At 47.7% G+C, this 24,537-nt stretch overlaps 1 protein-coding gene across 1 annotated transcript in view; it reads left to right on the top strand.

Moving 5' to 3' along the window:
- LOC111158449 (vitrin) overlaps positions 1–24,537 on the top strand; it is a 98,039-nt gene that overhangs the window by 60,818 nt on the left and 12,684 nt on the right. Inside the window, exons 8-11 of the mRNA XM_022520469.1 lie at positions 3,739–3,795; positions 10,691–10,735; positions 12,223–12,285; positions 15,966–16,113. Of these exons, the coding sequence (XP_022376177.1) occupies positions 3,739–3,795; positions 10,691–10,735; positions 12,223–12,285; positions 15,966–16,113 (313 nt within the window). The remainder of the gene's footprint in view (positions 1–3,738; positions 3,796–10,690; positions 10,736–12,222; positions 12,286–15,965; positions 16,114–24,537) is intronic.

Raw genomic sequence — 24,537 nt, 5'->3', positions numbered from 1 at the left:
AGTAACAACAACAACAACGGCATGCAGGCCAGTCCAGGCTTCCCGGGGCCAGCACGCCACGCGCCCTTTAATCAGCGTTCCTAAGAACTCTACCAATCGAGGAGTATTATCAGTCCATTCAATGAACGACCCATGGAAGAAGCTATGATATAAAGTCCCCAAATAAAAATACCATAAAAATACTGTCTGGAATACATAGGACCTGCCCCCCATCCTGTTGCCGTGTAACCCCTGCCAGCTGGAGCACAGGCTTACCGTGCCCGCCAGCAGGACACATAGTTAGGAAGGAAGGAAGGATGTTGGGTGGGGGAGTCCCACAGCCAGGAGTTTTCCTCTTTCTGAACTTCAGGCTCTCGACTTTTGAAGCCCTTGATTCTTTCAAAGACTTTGGCGTACTTGACTAAGTTGTTTGCTCATGGGGCCTCCTTGGAGGAGGTCGATTCTTACATAACACATATAATTAAACACGTGGCATATTTATTTGGCTACACTGGGAGCCTGGAAATCCTGGGACACATTGGGCCTGTGCTTGTAGAAACCTCAGCCACCTCAGGTTGTGGCTCCCAACCTGGCACAGCCTCATTATTCCTGGCCGGGGCACAGGGCGGTTGGCCGGCAGCCTTCCAGCCCATCGGCCTCCCTGCCCAACCTCGTCCAGCACCCGCGCCCAGGCCACCCCACAGACTGCCAGGCAAACACTCAGAATGAGCGTTCCGGCCCGCATCCACCCTCGTTGCCAAGAAAGGGGCCAAACTGGGGAGGAAGGAGGGGCTAGAGGGCAAGAAAAAATTATATTGCCTGTTCAAAGGATTTTTTGTAGGAACGATGAGAACTGAAAATGGGTGTTTGAATGCCTGTGTCTTTTTGTTAATAACAGTTAATTGAGATACTTTCCACATAGCATACAATTCACCCATTTCAAGTGCACGACTCAGTGGTTCTTAGTAATCACAAAGTTGTGCAACCATCACCATGAACTGATTCTAGAACATTTTTGTCACCCCAAAAAGAAGCCCTGTGCCCATGAACTAATCCCTCCCCAGCCCCAGGTCATGGCCCATCTACTTTGATGAATGCCTACATTAATGTATGGCTATAGATATTTGCTCTGATATTTTAGCCCAACTATTTTAAATAATATTTAGTACACAGATAATCCCTTTACTTCTTCAAAGAAATTGAGAATGTTCTGCCAGTTCTAACAGAGCAACTCTTCTACTGCTGATAGACAAGTGAGTTGTTGTTACTGCATTTATTAAGGGCTTTTCCCTCTCTTTTTAAGTGTGACTGGAGTCAAAGGTTCTAGAAGTTGGTTGTGGAGGGGCGGCCAAGTAAAACCCAATTTATTTATTCAGTCAACAAATATTTATTGAGTGCCTGCAATGTGTCAGGCACTGTTCTGGAATCTTGGGCTACACCTATGAACATATCCTACCGAATCCTTGCAAAGGGTCACTTCAGCTCTTGGCTCCTAGAAGTGTGTAGCCAGAACAGGAACAATCTGCACTGGGGGGGGGGGGTCCTATGAGTCCTCTTTGCTCCATAATGTGATAAGGAGCTGTCGTTCTCACAGAACATAGGAACTTGTAGAGAGTCTAGTGGAAAGTGGAAACTTCATAGCCAGAAAAGACAGGGGCTCTCCCAGTCCAGGAGGAGGGGCTGATACAGGCGGAAGAACAAGGAGGATGGGGCTGGACACCTCTTAACTGACCCAAGAATGGGCAAACCTAACAAGATAGCAAGGAACAAGTCAAGGCTGGGGGTAAGGGAGCCAAGAGCCAGAGCGATAGAGACCTCTCAGAGGGACAGGAGCGAGGCTGTTCTGTTCATCATGGGAGATACCAAGGACTACACAGGCACCCACAAGAGCCAGGTGGCTGCAGAGCCACATCCCAGGGCCAGAGGGGGCAGTGTGTAGAAGCAGATCCACAAACATGCTGAAGAAAGGGCTCTGGAAAAGGCCGGCTGCAAGGTCAGCTGAATCTACCACAGGCTTCCAAGTGTGGGGTGGCTTTGCTAGGCATTATTTTCCTAGTCCGTTTCCTTTCAAGAAGTGCCACAGTTGCCTCAGGAGACCTAACTGATTTCCTCTGTCCACAGAGAAGGGGTGGACGAAGGAGGGGAGCAGAGCGCCCCTAATGGCACGGCATGCTCACGGCTGCGGGCATTTCCTTTTCTAGGGAGGAGGAAGGGGACCAGCATCTCCAACTCCCCAGTCCCTCCACATGAGACTTCCCTTCTCACCAACTTTTATCTCCTCTCTGAAAGTTTATCTTATTGAAGGTATCTGGAGAACTTTTTCCTTAGAATCCAATATTACAAATACTAAGAAAAAGAGGAAGCTTCCCATAGAAAAATGCGGGAACTTCATGACCAGTTACGCCAGAACAGAAGAACTATAAGCGACCAATAAACGTAACAAAAGTTGTTCAACTTCGCCAGGAATCGAATCAATGCAAATTGAGCAACAACTTGTCATTTTTCAGCGGTTCACGTGACAAACTGACGATACATGGTTTGGTCTAGAGTGTGGAGAAACGACCCAGAGTTTGCACTTACAGGAGTGTATCCTCAGGTAATTATCATCTGAGGGTGAGGAGCCTGGACACAGATGTTGTTCCTAATAAAAAATAAAGATAAGTGGTTTAATTGTCCGCCATCAGAATGGTTAAAGCAGTTACCACCCAGCCATTAACATTTTGGTGAATATGTGCGTTTACTGACCTGAGACTGGCCTGTGACAGATCGTTAAGTCAAAGAAGGGGGCTACAAAACAGCATGGGTACCGACCTCATTTTGGTACTTGTGTGTTGTACGTGAGAATGTGGGCATAGAGAAAAGGATACGACACTTTCCGCCATGGTTGCGCACCAGTAACCGCAGGATAGAGGAATTGCAGGTGAGTTCTTACTGCACATGGTGTGTGTTTTTACAGTGAGCACCTGTTCTCGTTACAGTTAGAAAGAAAACAATGCTATTTTGAGTTTGTATTCAAATAATTGGAGCAAAGTCAAAGGGAGTGAAACATTGACTGTGGGTAGATTCTGTTTTCTGAGGAACTGATAGTGTTCCATGACCTTCTGTCTCTTCCCTTCTGTGAAATTTGGTTCTTTCCCTCAGCTCATTTTCACATGGTTCCCTGTCCCCCCCCAAAACAGACTTTGCATCTCTCTTTACAAAACCCCCCTCCCCATCCTCCCTTTTAAAACCTTGCTTCAGAGAAATTGCCTGATAAATAATGAATACTGAAGTGTATTTGATTTTTCTCACAAAGTAATTAAGGATAACCCATTGTCTACCTTTAAAATGACTGAAAGCTAATGCTATTTGCATCAGTACCATGTTAACACCATTTAAGCAAATTGTGAAACGTTAAGTGACATTGATACTGAAGGATTTAGCCGCCTCAGGAGTGTCACAGGTGAGGAGAATTATTGTAAGAATAATGAAGTGTAAAAAAGTATGGCCCCTTTAGCAAAAGATACTTACTTTGACAATTGTGAAATACAGGAGTTATAATTACGTAGGATTTTCAGTCAGTATTTTGAGTTAAATCCCCATCTCACCCCCCCCCCCTTTTTTTTCCATTTCAAGGCCCCCTTGGGGCAGGTTCAGACCACCCAAGGACAAAGCTTTACCTTTGTTCTGACCTTGGTTGGTAACGTCTTGCTAGGTTGGATCATGGAAAGAATGAGAGCAGATTAAATTCATGCTCTGACCAGTGCCATGTTATTACAGATCTCTGGTCCACCAGCTCCTACGCAAGCGGCCACCACAGCCCTCGCGCCAATCCAGGTAAGAACCTGAACTCACCTTTCCAGCTCCTGACAGAAGTCTAGAGTGTGTCTGTCGGGTTTCCCTTCCCAGATACCTGGCCATTTGATTTAGATTTGGACAGAGAGCCTTAAACCAGTGATCCCAACAGAAGATACTGCTCAAGGGCCCCACTTGTAAGGAAACTTGAAAGGAAAGCCAGGGAGCCATTGAATAAGCAAGGCTTTCACCAGTTGCCGTTCCCTGGAGGCAATTTTGTGGCGGTTGTGATCGAAATTCCTAAGGATTCAGTAACCAGGCTCTTATAAAGCTGAAAAATGATACTCTCTGGGGTTTGTGCTTGAGGAACGAGGGTAAAAGAAAGAGAACCTTTTTTAGCATTGTCTAGGAAAGGGCAGGGCCGACTTTGCTTGGGTACTTCTCTGATATGGGGAATAGAAACGCATTCTCTGGCCTCCAGGAATTCTATGAATTATGACACTCCCGACTCTCCTTTCTTCACTTCTGGGTGCATCCCTTAAGGGTTTGGCCCAAACACTGGGATTGCAGAGGGATGAGGCAAGCTCTCTTCTCTGCAATGCCCATGAGGCCTGCAGAGATTAGAAAGGAAAAATCGAGCAAGGCTGGATGCTTTCTACAAACTCTGCTCAGGGCTTGGGCCAGAAGTGGATACATTTGATAGAAGGACACCATACCGTTTGCAGCCACAAGGCACTGCCATGGTAGGGGAAGGGGACGCGGGGTGGGGCTGGGGAGGGCAGGACCTCCTGAGGAAAAGAGTTCAAGCCTTATTCTTGCCAGGGGATACTAGTCTGTCCTCCACATGTTAAAAGATTCCTGGAGGGGCGCCCGGGTGGCTCAGTGGGTTAAGCCACTGCCTTCGGCTCAGGTCATGGTCCCAGGGTCCTGGGATCGAGCCCCGTGTCGGGTTCTCTGCTCGGCGGGGAGCCCGCTTCCTCCTCTCTCTCTGCCTGCCTCTCTGCCTGCTTGTGATCTCTGTCTGTCAGATAAATAAATAAAATCTTTAAAAAAAAAAAAGAAAGATTCCTGGAGAATGTAGGTTCTGTTTGGCTTTGATACTGGATCAGAGCAGGGGCTCCCCAGGGGCCCCCAGATAGGACTCGCATCTAGGAGCTGCACCATTGTACCTTTGCCATAGGATACGCTGTTGACCTGGACAAAGGGTTTTAAGAATCAGATCGCTGGACAAAACAAGGACTCTAGGGCCATCTTAGCCTTCAACAGGCCCCTCAGGCAGCCAAGCATGGGGCACTCCCTCCTCCTGTCCCCGTGGCTAGGAGCTCTGCCTCCGCCACAACCCCCAAAGAGAGAGCCAACCACAAACAGCTCGACTGACCTCCAAGGAGAAGTGAAACCGGGGCAAATGAAGGGAAGAGAGCAGTTTGCTGGTGACATGTGAGTCAGCTGGTGCTGTGTCATCCCCTCAGATATCCAAACTCGCGATTCTCCCAAGATGTTTTCCAGAACCCTGCCGGAGCACAGGTCAAGCTGGGAAAGCTGCTGGTTGCTTACCATCCCTGCTCCATCACGCCGGCAAACACCTTTCTCCCCACACACTTGTCGCTAGCCTCCGCAGCTCATCTCCACGTCACCAGGGTTTGGGGGCAGGCCAAGGTGTTTCTACCCCTAGAAAATGTTTCTTTGCCTTGTCTGTTCTGATTGTGTCAGAGAGAAAAGTGTCTGGCAGTCTGGACACCCAGTAGCGGCCCTGGGCTGGGTCAGTTTGAGAGGTCCCCAGCTGGGCACAGCCCAGGACCGGCCTTGGGGATTGAGCTCCAATACCCACAGACACCACCGCAAATCAGTCGTGGTCCCGGAGGTCGGTGCAACAAGGCACATTACCTGACCTCCAGCTCTGACTTTTTACTGCCAACAACCCCAGGTTACCCTCAGGGTTTGACCCCACTCCTTTTCTCTAACCTTACCACCTCTGGTCCTCTACCTCTGAGCCTGTTTTTTTTCTGTTCTCCTTCACGCTCCCAGCAATTATGCTCTATCTCCTCGAGCCTCACAGATGCTCCCAGCTCCCTTTGTACCCTCAAATCCTACTCACTTCTGCGGCTCCTCTCCCTCCGTCATCATCCCCGTCACTGCTCTGAGCCTCCCACCCACTCCCGGAGAGCCCTGGCCTCAAGAGCCCCTCCTAGCCCACGGGTGCCCAGACCTCATTAGGGGGTGCCCAGCCTCCTTGGACTCCTGCAGGTGGATGCAGGCCACTCGCACACTGTGAGTAAAGGCAGGTCAGAACGCTTAGGGTTCTTAGATGCCCTTCCGCCGGCTCTCTCCTCAGAGACAGTCATGCCTATCAGGCAAGTCACCCAGTTCTTTGGCTAGAAAATCATGGATACATGGGATTAGGAAGAATTGCATAAGGTGCCTCTGCTCTCATTCCCCACCAAAGAAAAGAATCCCTTGGGGGCATACCAGACAGAGGCTTTTGCTCTAGGTCAGAGAACTTTGAGTGAGCCATTAGGGGATTCCCAGCCCCCTCACTGTTGACAGAACTTTCTAGAACTCAGCCCCACAGATCCTAATTTTTCTGAACTGGAGCTTCTCAAAGTGTGGTCCAAGGACCCTACTTCCAGGGATTTTATAAGGTTCTCCCTTCTCCTGCTGCACAACTGTGTGAGGCCAAATTTTCTTTGCTTACATGAACCAAAACAACATATCACACAGACGGAGGAACAGATATCAGATTTGGGCCATCTTTCCTTATGCCAGACATTGAAGAAAGTTGTCACTCTTCTCACTGAATTGTTTTAAAAAGAAGCTGTTTCTCATAAAAAGTATGTTAAAACAAAATAGCTCTATTGTGAAGTGGGGAAATAGTTAATACTCTGCTTCAGATGAGAGAATGCATCATTTCAATTTTTAATATAAGAACAGTAGATATGACCCCCACGAACAACAGCCCTTTGGGATCTTCAGTCGTTTTAAAGAGCATGAATTTGAGAGCCTTTCAAATATACAAACGGAGCCTTCATGTCCACCTTTATGTGCCATCTTTCCTAGGATAAATTTCTCCAGTTCCTCCCACAGGTCCTTCTGTGACCGCGGTACACCCCTTAGCTACACTCCAGTCTGTGGGTGACTCAGAGCAGGACACCCAGAGCAGAACGTGAGCCCATGAGGGTGGTGTGCCCAGGAACTGCCTCTCTCAGCCTAAATATTGCTCCTCCATGAAAATATCCCCAGTTATATTTGGAAGAAATCCTGTCAGCCCATCAGTTCATCTCCTCCTGAACTGGCTATAACTCAAGCACCAGGACTTTTTCTCTTACACTTCTAGGGAAGCAGATCACACCCATCCCGTCTCTGCACCATTGAGTTGTTTTTTTTTTTTTAACCCAACTTAGAATATCACACTTATCACTATGAAATTCTCTTTTAGTTTCATCTCTTGCAATCTTCCTGAATCTTAATTCTGTCGTTTAGTGTATTAACTATCCTTCCAACTTTTCTGTCATCCACAAAATTGATGAGCATGCCACCTGCCTCTATTCTTGTCACTGATAAAAATACACCACATGGAACCAAATCTCATGAGCCCCACGAAATACCTCATCTGTCTTTAGGGCAGCCCATTACCAGACACGAGCAGCTGTATATGGACCCAGTGAGGTCGTCATTGACCTCAGCACTTCATCCTCTGCTCCACAGGACACCAGGCTTAAAACCCCCTCCCGCCATGCCTTCTGCCCACTGATGCCCACTGAGGTAACTTCCCACATCCCCAATTTACGCCACCCCCACCCACTGCAGAGGAGCTACTCTTCAGTTTAGAGAATACACATTTACAGAGCATGCTCTATGTCAGACACTGTGCCTTGGGTTAGAACTACAGAGATGAATCAGCTATTTTCAGATTCTAGAATTGTGCTGTGGGAACTTTTGCCTCTACAGGTAGAAGATCCCATCCTCTAGTCCCACCCAGTTATCAGCAAGGCCATTGCCCTCTCTAGACCCCAGTGCCGGACGCTACCCCTTCTTCCGGGCCCTCTGAGTGGGCACGGGGGCCACTGCCTGGGCACGGCTGCTCCTGCTCCCACTCCCGGGGAGGGAGGGGTACCCCTGAAGATTTCAGTTAGAACTCAGTGACTTCTCCTCAGAACCATTCTGTTTCATGCTACTATGTTTGATCAAATAAGCTTCACTGGCCTGGAAACCCAACCTCATGTCTTTTGCATGAGAAAAGGCTGCCAGGTCCCAAACCAATAGCCCACATGGAGCTGGGAGGGTAACTCTTGTGGAAACCCAGGGTGGCAAATGTTTCGTGGGGACAACAGCTCCCCGGGAACCTCGGCCTGTCCTGAGTCCCTCTGAGAGCCCCGTGCCAGGGCGGGAGTTGCTGCAGGGGAAGGCCCACAGCCAGCTGTTCTCTGAGTGACCGCTGTTTCTCCTCAGCCAGAGAGAGCCCTTCCAGGGAAGCATATGGCTCTAGGCAGGAAGCCTGGATGCGGGGGAGGAGGAGCTCAGGTGCCCTGGCCTGGCCCTGGAGGCCTGCTGCCTCTCTGACAGCCACCTCCTCACCCCCACACTCTGGGAAATCTCTGGGGACCCTGGGTCATTGCTCCTGCTTGGGTCCTGTGCTGGGGGCTCCCAGGTGGGCAGGGAAGAGAAGCTGGAACCAGAGCCAAGATCATGACCAGGGTCTCCGAGCAGGGATCTCGTGTGCCCCGTGTGTAGTGCGAGTTGGGGCGGGGTCCCTTCAGGGCCTCACCCATTTCCTGGAGATGCTCCAGGGGCCAAGACTTCCCGGAGTGATAAACAGGTGGGGGTTATGTGAAGTCTCTGGAGCCGGGCCTGCCAGCTCAGCTCCCTCCTCCCTCTGCAGGAGTCTCCTCACCTCTAAAACGGGGTCATGGTTGTCATCCAGCTCTCCGGGTTATGGTGACTTACCGTTGCGACGTGCTTGGTTAGAGCCTGACTTGGGGCGCACTCGTACTGAGCGTTAATGGTTCTACCTTTTTTCTGTGGGAATCCTTCGGGGCCAGTGTCTCTCTCAGACACGGAGGGTATTGAGGAGATGACCGAGCAAGTACGGCCACAAAAATGAGTCCTTGTGTTCCAAGACTGCCTTACCCTTTTTGGGGTGATTTTGGACACATTTCCCTCCGCGGCAGGCAGGTCAGGACGAGTGGTTAGGACCTCAGCTTTACACAGGAGAAAACTTAGGGTGGGAGAAGGCAGGGAGTCCCCCGGGGCTCCTGGCTAGGGTTTGGTGGACACAGGGTGGGCCTTCTCCTGCCTTTCACCCTCCCATCCCTGGGTTCCTCCTCGGCACCAGAATGTAAGTGTTCCCACAGACCCACAGGTGCCATTACCACCAAGTCCAAAAACACCAGGTCTCAGTTGTCCAAATATTTGTCAGCCCTCAGGGTTTGGAGGAAAACGATTCAGTTCATACTTGTCCCAAACAAATATAAACGGTACCAACAGAAGGACCAGAACCCAGGACAGGAGTGAGGGTTTAAGAGATCCTTGCTGTCAGGAAACTGTTTCTCTCCTGCTGAAGTATGCCCAGCATTGTAATTCTCTGTCGTCTGCAAGGGGGCCCAGAGCCTCAGGCAAAAGCAGAGATGCTACCTGCACTGGTTTTGGGGTTGTTTTTTCTTTTCTTTTCTTTTCTTTTCTTTTTTTTTTTTTTTTTTTAGGGGAAGGGTGTGTTTTGCCAGCAGATGGCGATAGAGAAATAAGTCTAAAGAAACAGAAGGTTTAAAACCTATAAATCATAAATCTGAACTTCGAGATCATGTCACCCAACCTACGAATGCTTTTCACCAAGAAGTAAAGGTTCACAGAGGGTCTGTGACTTGTCTAAGGTCATACACCTCGTTAATGGCTGAGCCAAATTAAACTCCATTCTCACCGTTAAATCAGAATGTGCACGAACACAGATTGCCTTTCAGAATAGCCTCACATCTTCATCATATGGAGAAAAACACCACTTCTTTTGAGTGTGTCCATCATCGCAGGACGCAGCCGAGCTGACGGGCTCATCAGGCCCTCAGCCGTCAGCTTTCCGAGCTGGGGAGGTGGGCAGAGACGGGACAGAGGGAGAGAAACAGCTTTTCTTGCTATCCTTCTGAGGCTTCATCCCATGTTTGTGCTGCCTCTGAGCCCCTCCTGGCCACGACTACCCTACAGCCATCAGGGACTATGGAGTAAGAATCCCCCCTTCCCAACCACCCCTTCCCTTTATCAGGACCAGCTTAGAGTGGGGGGCATACAACATTTTACTGCAGAGAGAAAGGCCAGGCACCACTTTGCTGTCTTCTGCTGGCAACACACGGTGACAAGCAGAGACTCAGGAAATGAGGGGACCGCCTGACCTCAGCAGGGGCCTAGATTTGTTCTGTATAGTTCTAAGGAAGAGAACAGATGGGTAGTCAGATGTACCTAAAATGACTTAGGGCTCATAGTGGGTGCTTCATGAGGGTGGATGGTGGGATGGATTAAGATTTCAAATTGATACAGGAAACATTTTCTAACAGTCTCAGTGGTCCCAGAAGTGTGTAATGAGCTCCCTGTCCCTGGAGGTATTCAAGCATCAGCCATCCAATCACTTGGCAGGGGTGTTGTAGAAGCATGCTGGGTGGGATTGGTTTGGATTGGATGAGTTTTTGGTCCCCTCAAATCCCGGGATTTCTATTTTCCATGATTCTTGGCGCACAGTGAAAGAAAAGGCAAAGATGTTTCTCTCTGGTTTTTTAGAGCTTTCCGAGAGAAGAATCCTAAAGGTTTTAGGTAGCCTTATCCTAAAGCCTGGTGCCACGTTCTTTTACTGAACTTTCTGCCACAGCTGTAAAATGTTATCATCCTGGAAGTTCATTTGAGAGCTTCTGCTGGTTTCACCTAAATAACAAGTTTGCTTCTTTTTAATTTTGAAAATCAGGGGAAATGGACTTGTGGCAACCTGGATCGGTCCTTTTAGATGCAGGTAATTATACAGCTCAACCTCCTGGCCCTGACTAGATGGAGACACATAGGATGACAGAATTAGGAGAGTCTGACAAGCCAGTGGGTGGCGCAGAGGCCAGTGTTGTCCATCGGGCAACAAAAGGGAAATGAGAAACATGAAGACTAAGATCTACAATGGGAGTGAGGGAGTTCCTCAACCCCAAATGAGGTTTCAAGTCTCACTCCCATCTGAAGCATGCTATGACTCCCTATTTCCCCCTCTTTGCAGACGGGTGTTCAGCTTTCCCTCCGTGAGACTTGAGTGTTGTTTGCTGTTCACTGAATTAAGTGTTCCAGACTCCAACAGCAAACCCAGCTCTTGGTCTGAGGGCAAATTTTACTGGTAGGGAGAGATGGGGTGGAGGAAAGGATGCGGGCCTCTTGTTTCTTCCCTTCTCCCTCCAACGTGGAGCCTCGGACGGTTCCCCTGAGAGGCTCCTGGCTGAGAAATGCCGTTAGACACCCAAAGCGAATCTTTAAAATGATGTGAGGAAGTGGGATGAGCAGACTGACCTTTCATGGAAAGATGAAATCATGTGCTTGGCAAATTGGAAAAACTAACAAGCCTAGAGAAAGCTCACCTCAGCCAAGAGTGAGCGGAGCCCCCAGCACCTTCCTCCTCTGCCAGAGCCTCTGGGAGGGCACTCCTGGGCCTCCTGAAAACAGGGAGACCAACTGACCAACTTCTGGTGCTGCCTGAGAAATTCGCTGGCCTTCCAGAGCCTGAGAAGATTCGCACTGATTGTCTTCGATCCCTTAAATGATACATGCGTGAACTTGGCTCCCGTGTAAATGGCTCTAGAGAAAACTCCCGAGCCTGAAATCAAATACACACACACACACACACACATATTCTCAAAGCACAAAACCCTTTTGCAGCTTTACCTCTAATCTCAGGCTGTGGAGGGGAGGGGTTGCTGTCTGGACCCTCTTATTTGCGTTCCTGGGGATCTTAGGTCTTCCTCTCAGTCTATATCTACCCCCCATTAGATTTCCATGTGTCTTACCCATCTTTGTTCATTGACTCAACCACCAAATGTTGACCAAGGACCCACATGTGATAGGCAACGGTGAAAGTTTACAAGATGAGCAAGACACATGCCCTGACCTTAAGATCTTCAGAATTTTACAGAGGGATAATTTACATTGGCCAAGTGCTTCCTTCTTGCAGATAAGGAAACTAAGGCTCAGATAGACTCAGTTAACAGGCAGTAGGGAGCAGACCTAACTCTTGTGACTTCAAACTTCCTGAGCACCCAGGAGAGTCCTGCGTCTTTAGTAGGCTGTCAGTAATTTGTTCTTATCTCTGAAGTGGGGGGCAGTGTGGAGAAGAGCACAGTCAGCCTTAAGCCAAGCCTCCCCCCAACCCCAAACTGGGTGTGAATATCCATTATGTCCCCATCCCTGGGGTAAGGCCAGATGCTTCCTGTTCTTGTAAGTCACCAAAAATTTTACTGTTCCTTCCAGGATTTGTTCCAAAAGAAGAATTAAGCACACAGTCTTTGGAGCCAGTATCCCAGGGAGATCCAAGTAAGTGAACTGACAACTAGAAACCCATAGTGGCTGTGACATCTGATCTCCTCCCCTCTCTCCGCACTCACTCCCACCCAAACCCGCTTCTCTCCCACCCTGGATCTATTTATCTCCTCTCTCTTGTCACTTTGTTCTAAGGGGAAAGGGAAGTTTATGGAGGATTTAAACTGTGTGCACAAAGGGGAGAGGATCGGATTTTTTTTTTCAACCTCACCATGGCAACAGGGTGGGGTGGAAAGGGGAGACAAAGGAGGGGGGTAAAGGAAGAGACCCGCTTGCCGGCAGGGTCAGTGGCCCCAGTGGCCAGGGTGGCAGACAGAGCTCTGAGCTGGAGATGGAAATGGGGAGAAATAGGCAGATTCAGGAGACAGAGAAGGAAGAATCTAGAGCGTTGGAGGAAGAGGTGTGAGAGAGGAAACTGACGAAGACGATTTGAGCAGCTGGGCTAATGGGCGCAGCCATGAGGACCAGTAGGGTGGGGCTGGTGGGGGCAGGGAGATCCTTTCCGCCCTCCATCTTCTATAAGACATGCGGTCTAGTAGACAGTTGACTACCCATAGCGGACTTGAGAAGGAGCACCCCACCTGGGAATTCAGAGTTGGAAGATGATGAGCTAGGATTCAAAACCAAGGTTATGAAAGCAGGAAAGGTGACCTGGGGAAACCAGAGGGCTTACACCTGGAGAACTTCAGCACTAAATAGGTGGAGGAGAAGCACCTGAAGATACCAGGAAGGGTCAGGCGAAAAGAGGAAAACCCAGAGGCAGCCGAGTGTCGCAGGCTAGGGAGGTCCCCCGAAGATTCCCTCAGACAGTCGTCGCAAGTCAGCCACCCGTGGGCTGGGAGTCCCAACCCAGCTATGTAGGAGAATCACCTGAAGACATTTTTAAAAAACTCAAGATGCCCGGTTCCTGGTTCATACCTACTGAATCCGCCTCACCCTAGGTCTTGCTACTCAGGGTACGCGCTGACTACATCATCATCACTTGCGGGCTTGCTAGAAATGCAAAATCTCTCTCTCCCTCAGACCTACTGAATCAAGTGATTTCTTTGCACATCAAACCTTGAAAAGCACAACTCAGAGGGATTCCCGGGCATCCCTCTTTGTTGAAGCTTCATGGGCGACTCTCATATATGTCCATGGTTAAGAAACACTGGCCTAATGCATTGGACAGCACAAAGAATTCACCTATAAAATCATATCATGTTGGAGAAAAACAAAGCAATTAAGAAAATTGGTAGATTGATTTCTGTACTCTACCTTACCTTTTTTTCCTTGTCCTCCAACCTCTGTCCTCTGTGATAAGAATAAATTGGTCATGCTGAACGTTTAGTGACTCAATTCTGTCCTGTAGCATTGATGTCATCTTCCTATCGGCATGTTTTCATCTCTGTACGAGGAGGCCACTAGGTCTCAGTGAGTGCACTGGCAGAGCTGAAACCATGATCATTAAAGCATCTTGGGAAATGGAGAGCACAGGTGATTCCAATGTCAGCCATCAAGGTAGTGAGTAAAGAGAGCCAAACCAATAGAGAACATCTCAACTTCTTAAAACCCAACTATGAAATGAACACTTCAACCTTGAGCACGGTTCAAGATGTAAGAAATAAGAAAAAAATTGTCTATGTAGAAGCAAAACAGACTCAAAATCCATGTGCTTTATTTATTTAAAAAGAAAATCACCTTTGGGCCTTATTCTAATTAAGTTATTTTTTTAAAAAAGTTTTCATTTTAAAAGGCATACTGAACTAATCTGCTGACAGCTGGAAGAAAAACCCCTGTCCAGGAGCCCTTCTCAAACTTTCATGTGCACACAGTTCACCAGGAGATCTTGTTAGAACGGGGATCTGATTCTGCAGGTCTGGGTGGAGCCTGCGCGTCCTGGTTTCTAGCAGACCACAGCCGCGGTGAGCGGGAAGCCCCAAAGAGCACCACTGCCACCTGCTGGCAACAATTCCCATTGCCAGCTCGGACGCAGGAGAAAAGGGGTAGTAGGCCCTGTGAGGGGTTACAACACCCAAGACTGAGAACAGTTCTGCTTCTCTTCTGCTTTTCCTCAGCCTTCTGCAGTATCTTTAAGCCTTACTTCTTGCTTTTCTTTGATTCTTCCAATCTTCCTCTCAAGGATCATGCTTTGGCATAGGCAGTTTTGGGGCAGCAAAGCACAGGGGAAGCCCGCTGAACAGGAAGAGTTGGCAGGCACTAAATGCCCAGGCAGACAGGAAATAAGAGGTTACTAGATTCACTAATGAGCCACGGCACTAATTCCAGATGGAGCAGCGTCAGCGAGGCCCAGAGAGGTCCCTGTCATCGCCCACTTCTCCTCTGGCTTTCATTGCCATGGGCCAGTGCAAGATGATGATTGAAGCAAATTCTCAGATACCATTTTTTTTTCCTTAACCTGCCAATTCTGTAGTATCACTCTTTCATAAATATTTCTCATAGATTCTGCATAACACTGTGTCAACTCATGTCCGTTTCTTGCTCTCATCTAATATATATATACCTCCCTCCCTGCCTACTGATCTCCTCCTGGGGAACGGGATGACCCCGGTCACATGATAGCAATGCAACATGCGTTGGAGAGAAGAGAGCCTACGAGTGGCCTCGTGGGTGATCCTGCGGCAGCCTAGAGAGACCCAGGTTTGTCCAGGCAGCTGCACGCCCAAGCGTGAAGGACAATACTAGCCCACGTGTCCTCAGGGGTACTACAGCCCAGAAATTCCTAGCTTTACTGTCCTCTCCTTTCCCCCCCCATGGAACTCTGTTTTGAAATATTTTTGTCTCCCACATGGCAGTTGTTCAACGATTCATTTCACCAGCCCCCCCTTTTTTTAACCAATCAAAGGGATATATACCTCCCAATAAGAACTGATCATATTGAATAATCAGTTTTATCATATTAAGATGATATAATATCAGTTGAGCACAAAGAAGACACTTAGTTTATGTGGCTTTCCACCAACTGCAGCAGCGTTTGAAAGGTTGAGAAGAGCTTTAACCCCCCACCTCCCTCATAGCCTTCATGAATGCAGAGAGAGGTCCAGAGATGCTAGCCAGAACAACTGTCCTCGTCTTTATCACAATTGAAAGCAAGGGAAAAATTCAAAGACTGCTACAGACAAGTCCTGAGATGTGTAGATACACGTGGGTAATTCTATGGTTGCCTCACCCGGGGAAGTGAGGCAACCATTCTGTCATTCCTGCCTACCCTCTCCCCCCACCACCCAGCACTGTCCTTGCAGATCTTTTCATACCTTGATAAAAACCCAACACATAATTCTACAAAATTAAAATAAGGGTAAGAGACCACGAGCTCCTGAGACTCAGTCTCGGTGAATTCGACATCGAGGGGTCTGCACTGATGTCGTCTGAGCCAAGGAAACCATCCTCAGAGCTCTCCCACACTTGACCGGGAGGCCATGTCTTCTGAAGGCTCTAGGTGTGACTGATACAGAGAATTCTAAAGCCATTATAGAAATAAGTGCTAGCCCAAGTGCTCGGTGAAAATCTGTTATGATTTTAAATAAGTGAATATACTCTGCATCTTGCCACTACTTTTTACTTTCTTTGCGCTGGAGTCTCAGGGGGCTCTCATGGGGCAAGAGAGAAGAGAACGCCCGGGGTTAATGCAGTGAGAGATCATCAGAATAACAGAGCCCTTTTCCATTCCTCAGACTGCAAAGTTGACTTGTCGTTTTTAATTGATGGGAGCTCCAGCATTGGCAAACGTCGATTCCGAATCCAAAAGCAGTTCCTGGCTGATGTTGCCCAAGCCCTTGACATTGGCCCTGGCGGTCCACTGATGGGCGTTGTTCAGTATGGGTAAGTGTCGTTCTTAATCCAGAAACCGAGCGATATCGCATGCTGAATCTTGTGCCACAAATAATACCAACACAGCCTATAGCCCGAATTCATTCTCTTCCCTAATACAAATGTAAATGAAAGAAATAAAAGCAAGGCAGTGCCATTTAAGAAATCCAACTCTTCAAGGCACCTGGGTGGCTCAGTGGGTTAAGGCCTCTGCCTTCAGCTCAGGTCATGATCTCAGGGTCGTGGGATTGAGCCCCGCATTGGGCTCTCTGCTCCGCAGGGAGACTGCTTCTTTTCCTCTCTCTCTGCCTGCCTCTCTGCCTACTTGTGATCTCTGTCTGTCAAATAAATAAATAAAAATATTTAAAAAAAGAAAGAAAGAAAGAAAGAGATCTGACTCTTCCAGAAGGTTAATGAACACTTGGGAGTAAATGGCATTTGCACTCATGATTGGTACAGAGAATATTTATTTGGGAATGATGAGAGCTGGATTCAAGTCTTAGCTCAACCAGTAACAAGCTATGTGGTCTTGAGAGAGGGCTTCACCTCTCTGATCTCAGTTCCCTTTTCTGTAGGTCAGGAAGGTGGACCGCACCCTGTGCTCTGTCCACCTACAGATCAGATGCCTAGAAAATACAATGCTGTAGGTTGACCTTTCTCTTTTCTCCATCTGACCTTAAGCCTCTGTGCTGGTCCTGGAAAAGGTCACCGGGCAATGGGGAAGACTGGGCCGGGGGGAAGGGGTGGCCTCTATCAGTCAGCTGATCACCAGGTGACTGTCCCCAGTCCACCCTAGTATTCTAGTTAGAGTAGGAATTGAGCATTCATACTGACACCCAGGCTCAACCTTTTTCATATTGGGGGTAATAAGTCAATCTTGTTTCATAATAATAGGTTTCTCCCTAAAGCAGATTACAGATGTTGACAGATAATAAGCAAACGATCGAAAGAGAAAACAAGCACAGATCTCAAATCTATCAAATGATAGGTGGACTTTTGACCAGAAACCATTAAGGACAGGATAATGGTCTCACTTTCCACAAAGGACCCTCGGGCACAATATGACCCCTCCTTCCCCGCACATCTTCACCTTAACCTTAGCAAGGGAAACTAACATAGACCTTTAGTGCTTCTTGCCGAGAAGCAGCAGCCCCAGCTTATTTGCCTCCCGCATTCCCAAAAAGTAAAAACATGTATACCTGACAACAATCAGAGTGCCATCAGATCCTTCAAAATTTTCCAAGGATCTTCAGGGGCAGTATTTTAACCAAGGCTGTTCTATCAAAGGCCCTACCTAGAATGCTGATCTTTGAACTGTCAAAAGAAATAATCAAAAGCCCTTTATTTTCATAAGAACGTATAACATTTGTACTTTTAACATTAAGTCCTAATAACACATGTAGTACTACCTCCTGTTCCTGTGAAGAAAAATTAGTGGATGAGTTACCCAGCACTTGTATATAGTCAGAGTCAAAGAGATGAAAATGACTAATTGCTACAAATGTCAACTTCCAATGTCAAAGGCTCTGTCTTGAAGACTTCAACTTGAAGTAGAAAAATAAGGGTTTTTTTTCTTATTTTCAAAATGTCAGCCTATTTTCATTCCTACATTACTTTTTAAAGATAGCAAACAGAGAGCAGGCTTCTCTGGGGAGGAAATGTAAGCGTTTTCGTACCAGATGTCCCCGGTCAATTTTATTGGGGGGTTCAAAGCTTGGTGTGTCATCTTGCATTAAAAATAGCTGCTTTAAAAGCTGTGTATACCAAAGTTTATAGTATAATATGAAAATAAGGTAATTTGTCAAGGAAAAGAAAAACGGCAGGAGAATAGTGTGTGTGCCAGTGAGAAGGCGGATGAATGAGCCAGTGTTGCAAGGAAGGAAAACCAATTCAGGAAAGTCTCCGCCCCTGCCCAGAAGAGCATTTCCCCTACATTTTCCTAATGCGATCACCATTTGCAGGAGAGAGTTACCTCCATGCTTTTCCAATTGCACTTTCTAAAAAGGCCTTGCTATTCGTCTTTTCTGCATCCTGTGTCCTGTTAATTTGGAGCACTTCAGAGACATGGTGTCTGTTCTCCCTCACTTTATGCTCATAGAAGCTACTCCATCATTGGCACCTTCCTTAAGCCACAGGGTGCAGTGGAAAGCACGAGGAGCTGGTGGCAGCGTAGCTTGAATTCTGACCTGAGCTCTGCTGGGTGACCCGAAGCAGATGCTTTCACCTCTCCATGGGGGCGCTGCCATCCGTAAAATGCTGGGGGTGGATGGATGACCTATTAGTGCTCTCCCAACCTGATGTTCTCTGATACAGTGACTGGCTCTGTCCTCAGAAGGCACCCGATAAATGAATGCTGGGCTGACGGGCTACAGGAGCCTCCTCTCCCTTCCTTCCAGCCTTGGTTCCTGTTGGGGGGGTGAAACATGAGGTTTTGCTTGGAGGTGATGCATCCTTCAGTGGAATGTGGGGAGCACAATAAATTGGAGGGTGGTATAAGAAGGGTGTGATGAGGCACAAGGGGAAATCTGCATGCCCAGCTGGAATTGCTTTTGACTTCAGGCTTCCTCCCTGAAGGGCTCCCTCCAATCCTTTCTTTACCAAAAGGTCTTAGTGCATGGAGGGAAGGGAATGGGCAGGAAAGGGGAGGAAGAGGGAGTGGATGCAGACGGAGGGCCTGTGTTTCTGGAAAAGGAGAAGCAGGAAGAGCCGATGGCCGGTTGGGAATCTGATTCTTCTGGTGTTATGGGTTTTCACCAGACTTCAATGCCCACCTTACCATCATGGGGATCAGCCCTGCTCTCTCAGAATCACAGAGCCTTGGGGCCATAGAAAGCTCCTGCTTCTACCCCCTCGTGTTATAGAGAGGAAGTGAGGCTCTTAAAAGAAATGACCAGCCCATCAAGAATGAGACCTTCAAGGAGAGGCCAGTGCTGCCCTCAGAGAGGTTGAGTGACTTTCCCAAGAACACACAGCCAAATGCATGACCTGGGGAGAGGGCGAATATTAAATCTTGGGTTAATTCCTAAAATGGCAAACAGAATTGACTTCAAAGAGAAGACTTTGCTCATCTGCCCAAAAAGCTTCTGATCATTGAGGCTTTCCACCATGGTGAGGACCGAAACGCTGTCCTTAGACAAAAAGCCAAGGGCTGCGCCCTCATCTGGCGCAGGAGTTCTAACAGTGAAGTACACAGTCAACAGGCTTGTGATCGCACTAACAGTGAAGTACGCAGTCAACAGGCTTGTGATCGCACTTAATACCAAGGGGGACACGGAAAGGCTGAGTGAAAGGACAAGCAGAACAAGTAGCTCTTGGGTGAGCTCTAGCCCGCAGAATGAATGAAGCCAAGCCACTTGCGGTTTCACGGCCGCCAGGGGCCACGGGTGCCAAGTGCCCCTGACCTTCCAGATGATTTTGTTTTAGTCTCCAGTGTCAGGATAAATAGAATAGAATTGCACACATTCTTTTGAAGTCTGTAATCAACCCTAGAATATCAAGACTTGGAAAGCAGTTATAGAGCAAAGCAAAATGTTTTTTCTTCATTTCAAAATGAAATAGACTTTTCTTTGCTCATGGTTCTGTCACAGCTGCCCAGTGTTTTTGGAAAGTGGCTCAGGGGTGGGGGCTGCACATCCTTCCTCCACTGACCTCTTGGCTCTGGACGGAGAAGCTGCCGTCTGACACTCAGCAGCTCTCCGTCCCAGAAGGAAGGATGCCCAGAGTCCTCCCGGGGATCAGCTGAGCCACCGTGTGGGGGACAGGCAGAATGGAGGAAAGAACAAGTGTCAGGACAGGCATGGTAGGCAGAAGAGTGGCTCCCAAACTTACCCACCTCTGAATCCCTGAAACCTGTGAATGCGGTTTTTTTTGCCTTACATGGCAAAAGGGACTCTGTAGATGTGATTGAAGTTAAGGACCTTGAGATGGGGAGATTATCCTGGATTATCCAGTGTCCCAATCTAATCCCACAAGACCTTAAAAGCAGAGAAACTTTCCCTGCTATCAGTCAGAGAAATATCTGACTGGAAGAATGGTCAGAGATAGACAACTGCTGGCTTTGAAGATGGAGGAAGGGAGTCATGAGCAAGGAATGCAAGCAGCCTCTCGAGGACAGAAAAGACAAGGAAATGGACCCACCCCGACCCCTACCCCAAAGCCTCCAGAGGGACATAGCCCTTCCAGAGAGACCTACGTCAGACATGACATGACCTCTGGAACTGTAAGGCTAATGAGGAAGCCACTAGGTTTATGGTCATTTCTTATAGCAGAAAGAGGAAACTATACATTCTGGCGCATTCTCTTGAGACTGCAGCAAAGGAGGTGTGGGCAGGACTGGAGCCTGAGACACAGCTCCATGGGGCTCAGTGCAGTAAGGTCCTCAGTGCAATAAGGTCCTAAGCTCACCTACCTAGGGAGCTTTTAAAATGTTGATGTCCTGGTCCCATTCCAGACTTATTAAACCAGTATCTGGTAAATACCCAGGAGCTGATATTTTAGTCTGTAATTCCCATCTGTTGCCAAGAGGTTAAGAGAGAGCTCAGCTTCCTACAAGTTGAGTGGCCATGCTGCCCAGAGCCCAGATCCCTCCAATGTCCGCCCCAGTCTTCTTCTTGTGCCCCCACTGCCTTTACAGAAATTAACAGGATCTCAGAGCAGCTGCCTGTCATCGGCTCTCTGGGGCCCAATGGCAAAGACAGTGGTGCCTCTACCCTCTGCTCGAAGAGACAGGCAGGTAAGCCCTTGAGCCACACTCTTCAGGCACACAGTCTCAAGGCTAAGTGAGCCATGAATAACATTTACCCAAAACTCCTGTGCTTTTTCTATTCCTCCCCACTGAGTCCTCCCAGAGGTACAAATAAAACAAGGACTGCACTAGACTTCCACTCACCAGCTCCCCTTCTGCCTCCACCTCCGGTTGCCTGGGCTTATCGCAGAGCTCCCCTGAGATCATTCTCCCTACACCCCTCGGTCCCTAGATCATTCTGCTAGAAAAGCAGATGGCCACTTGGGTGCACATTAGAACCACTTGGGGAACTTTTCCCAATTCCCAAAAGTCCCAATTCCCAGACCAAACCTCAGATCAATTAAATCAGAATTTCTGAGTGTGGGACGCAGGCATCATTAATTTTTGGAGCTCCCAGGTGATCCCATCGTGCAAGCGGGGAGGGTGGGCACAGCGATTCCCACAGGCCTGCCCTGTCTTCCGGAGACTCCTCTCCTGGCTCCGCTCTTCCTCCTCCTCGTTTTCTCAGCCTTTCTCATGCTTTATCCAGACTTCTTATCACTTGTTCTCCTCCCTCCTCTTATCGCTGGCAGCCCCTGCTGATTTTCTTGATTCTTCCAGCATCCCCGCAAGGCATTGCTACTCAACCTGTGATCGATCCACAGTTTCATCCGGGAGGTTCTTAGAAAGGCAGAACCTCAGACCTCACTCTGGACTATAGAATCAGAACCTACATTTTCAATCTATCCCCGTGTGGTCGGGCCCAGGCCCGAGGTCAGGAAATGCCAGTCGCAGTGTCTGTTGCAGACATCCCATGGTGCGGGGCTTCTGAGCCCTGTGACGCGGGTACAGACAAGTCTGTGTGTTCCAGGGTCTCTCTCAGATCACCACACAGCAGGTCCGCATCCCCCCCCCCCCCCGCAGGAAATTATACAGGTTAATTTTCTACTTTTTGGTGGGTGCATTGAATTCTTGTTATTAATTACCAAAAAAAAAATTCATCTAGAAACAAAATTTGATTATAAGACCCTGCTTCCCACCTCAGGTCCTAGGAAATGTAGGACCAGTGTCCTTTCCAAAGGGGTTAGTTGTACCAAGTCTCCGGCAGGTTGGCCCGGGCCACGGAGGTGGCTGGAGATGCTCGGTCCTCTGAGGGGCTGGGGGCAAACTCATTTCATTCTGAGCCAGGCAATGCACTGAAGGAATGTGTCTGCCACCCAGCCTGCAGCTTCTGGCATGACCTTGGGTAGCCAAGGTCACCCTAGAGCATGCTCCTGATTCCACAGGCATGGTTCATCGCAGGGACTAAGCCCCAAATCATCATATTTTAGCATTTAAGAAAATGAGAAGATTCAATATAGTTGGGTGATTTTATTGTAACCTCAGGTGATGCCTTGTGGGAGGAAACCATTTTGAAAAGCTGGTACCACAGGAGATCTGAGCCATCAGTATGTCTCTGCTGGCGTAGGAACTTGTGTGAGAGGCTCACACAGTGTGGCTCCAAGTATCTGGGCTAATGCAGGAGCCCCTGGGGCTTTAACTGAAGGGACCATAGACGTCTTCCAGACTCCAGAGCTTCCCCAACTTTGCTGAGGATAGGATTCACCTGGATCCCTTGTTTAAAACAAACAAAGATGCCCCCCTCCAGTCCAGACCTACTGATGTGAGCTGCCGCCAGGATGAGATCTGGTGTCTCAGGACTTGAACAGGTGCCTCAGGTGAATTTTACCTTCAGGGAGGCCTGGACACAATGACATCCGTCCCCGTGCCCTGTTCCCCAGGTGCCGAGCCTTCCTCGGGATCACAGGGGACCATTTCTGACAGGCATTCTTCTTGCTTCTTAACGCTCACAGGGGAATCATTTCCTGTTGCATCAAACAGTACAATTGGATATTTTCTCCTTGAGCTATAGAACTTCGTTTGTTTTCTTCTCTTAGTTGCAAAGGAAATCACTGATATCACTGAGGAAAAAAAAAAACGTTTTCCTTTATTGAGATCTTGTAGTAAAATTATAAATTAGACGTTTGTTTAGATAGAAATACAGCTGAACTTTTTAACTAGTCTCTGTCTCTGAAAAGTAACCTGGCGAGGGTGTTAGGCCACCAGCCCTTATATCCTGAAAAAGGATACACACACCCCTGTGTTCTGGTACCAAGAGCTGCTACAGTTTTTAGTTACAAATGTATCATTCATTCCTATGATTTAATTTCAATTTAACAAAGATTTATTGAATGTTTACCATGCACTAAGCTCTATGTCATTTGCAGGGGATACAATGTAAAATTCTTCTAAGTGGTTTGATTACATTTGTCTGTAAGTCCCTTGATGAATGGCTCAGTAGCTTTGCCCCTCCTAATAATTTTAGCAATAGGAGAGTTTCAGAGATCCTCTGATCCAAATTTTCAGTCCAATAAAAATAAATCAACAAATGTGATAGAGATTGTGTTCTTTAGGACTTCACCATCTAGTAAGGGAGGCAATATTTTTAAAAGAAATAACATTAAATAAAATGAAAAGCATCTATTCATTGGGTATATGAATAGCTCATCTGTCTGCCTCGGTAGATGGATTCATCCATCTCTGTGATGTAATAAAGGAAGACAAAGATCAGTGTGGAGCTGAGAAGCAGAGTGTTCAACTCCAGGAAGGGTGATCCAAGAAAGGAGAGGACATTTGAGCTTTCTCCATTTATTTATCCCATAATTACCTATTTAATCCCCTGTATGCTAAATATAAGGGATAGGAAACACTAAGACAGGGAGCCTGTTCTCAAATAGGTAACAGTCGATCTTCATGACTTGTGGCTTCCATATTTGCAAGCAAATTCTCATGGCGCATGTAGAGCCATCTGCAGACTAGCACAGCAAGGGGATGGGATTTGAGCTCCTTGACCCACGGTACCAGCCAAGGTCGAACAGGGCAGTGCTCTGCCTTCCTGCTTCAGCAGCCCTACTGTGAACAAGTCTCTTCGTTGCAATCTATTTAGCGCCACGTTTTTCCTATTTTTGTGCTTTCCATTGATGATTTCACTATTTTAAATGGCCCCCAAGTATACTGCTGGAATGCTTTCAAGTCTTACAAGCACAAGAAGGCTAGGAGGTGCTTATGGAGAAACAGCCCCTACTCAGTAAGTTTTCTTCAGGCATGAGTTCAATGTCAATGAACCAGTGATTCAGTGCTTTCCAAAAAGGAAAGGAAAATCACTGATCTGTATGTGATTCTGCTCTGGAAAGTGACAAAGTAATAACTAGAATGCCTGATGAAGCTACGAAAAAGTAGGTGAACTTATGAATTCATGAAGTGACAACTGATGTGAAAAAAATAAAACAAAACGCAGTGGATGGCATTGTGAGGCTAAGAGCTGAAGAAATTTATAGTGACATTACCTAGGGTCAGAAAGCTGTTAAACTGTTCTCAGCTGGTGTGTTATTAAACAGAAATATTGCATGTGATTATTTGTAAGAAATATACATTAAATTAGGTGTCTTCCAACAAAAATGTACATGAAACAAGTTTATATATCGACATACTGATGAAAATGTCATGACTGGAGGCCCACAGGAACCTAAGCTAGTACTTCCCCTAGGAGCAGTGGCTCAGTATTTGCTAATTTGATGTTTGCAGCAACTTTATAGAATGTAACTACTGCAAATAAGGAGACTGGGCTGTATATGCAGTACAGGAAAGAGGTAATCGATTGCTCTGCAAAGTGA

Source organism: Enhydra lutris, unplaced genomic scaffold (assembly GCF_002288905.1).
Source record: "Enhydra lutris kenyoni isolate GAN:26980312 unplaced genomic scaffold, ASM228890v2 scaffoldscaffold59, whole genome shotgun sequence".
In the NCBI taxonomy this organism is placed as follows: domain Eukaryota; kingdom Metazoa; phylum Chordata; class Mammalia; order Carnivora; family Mustelidae; genus Enhydra; species Enhydra lutris.
Note: the sequence above shows the minus strand (reverse complement) of the source record. Positions and strands in the feature narration are given on the sequence as shown.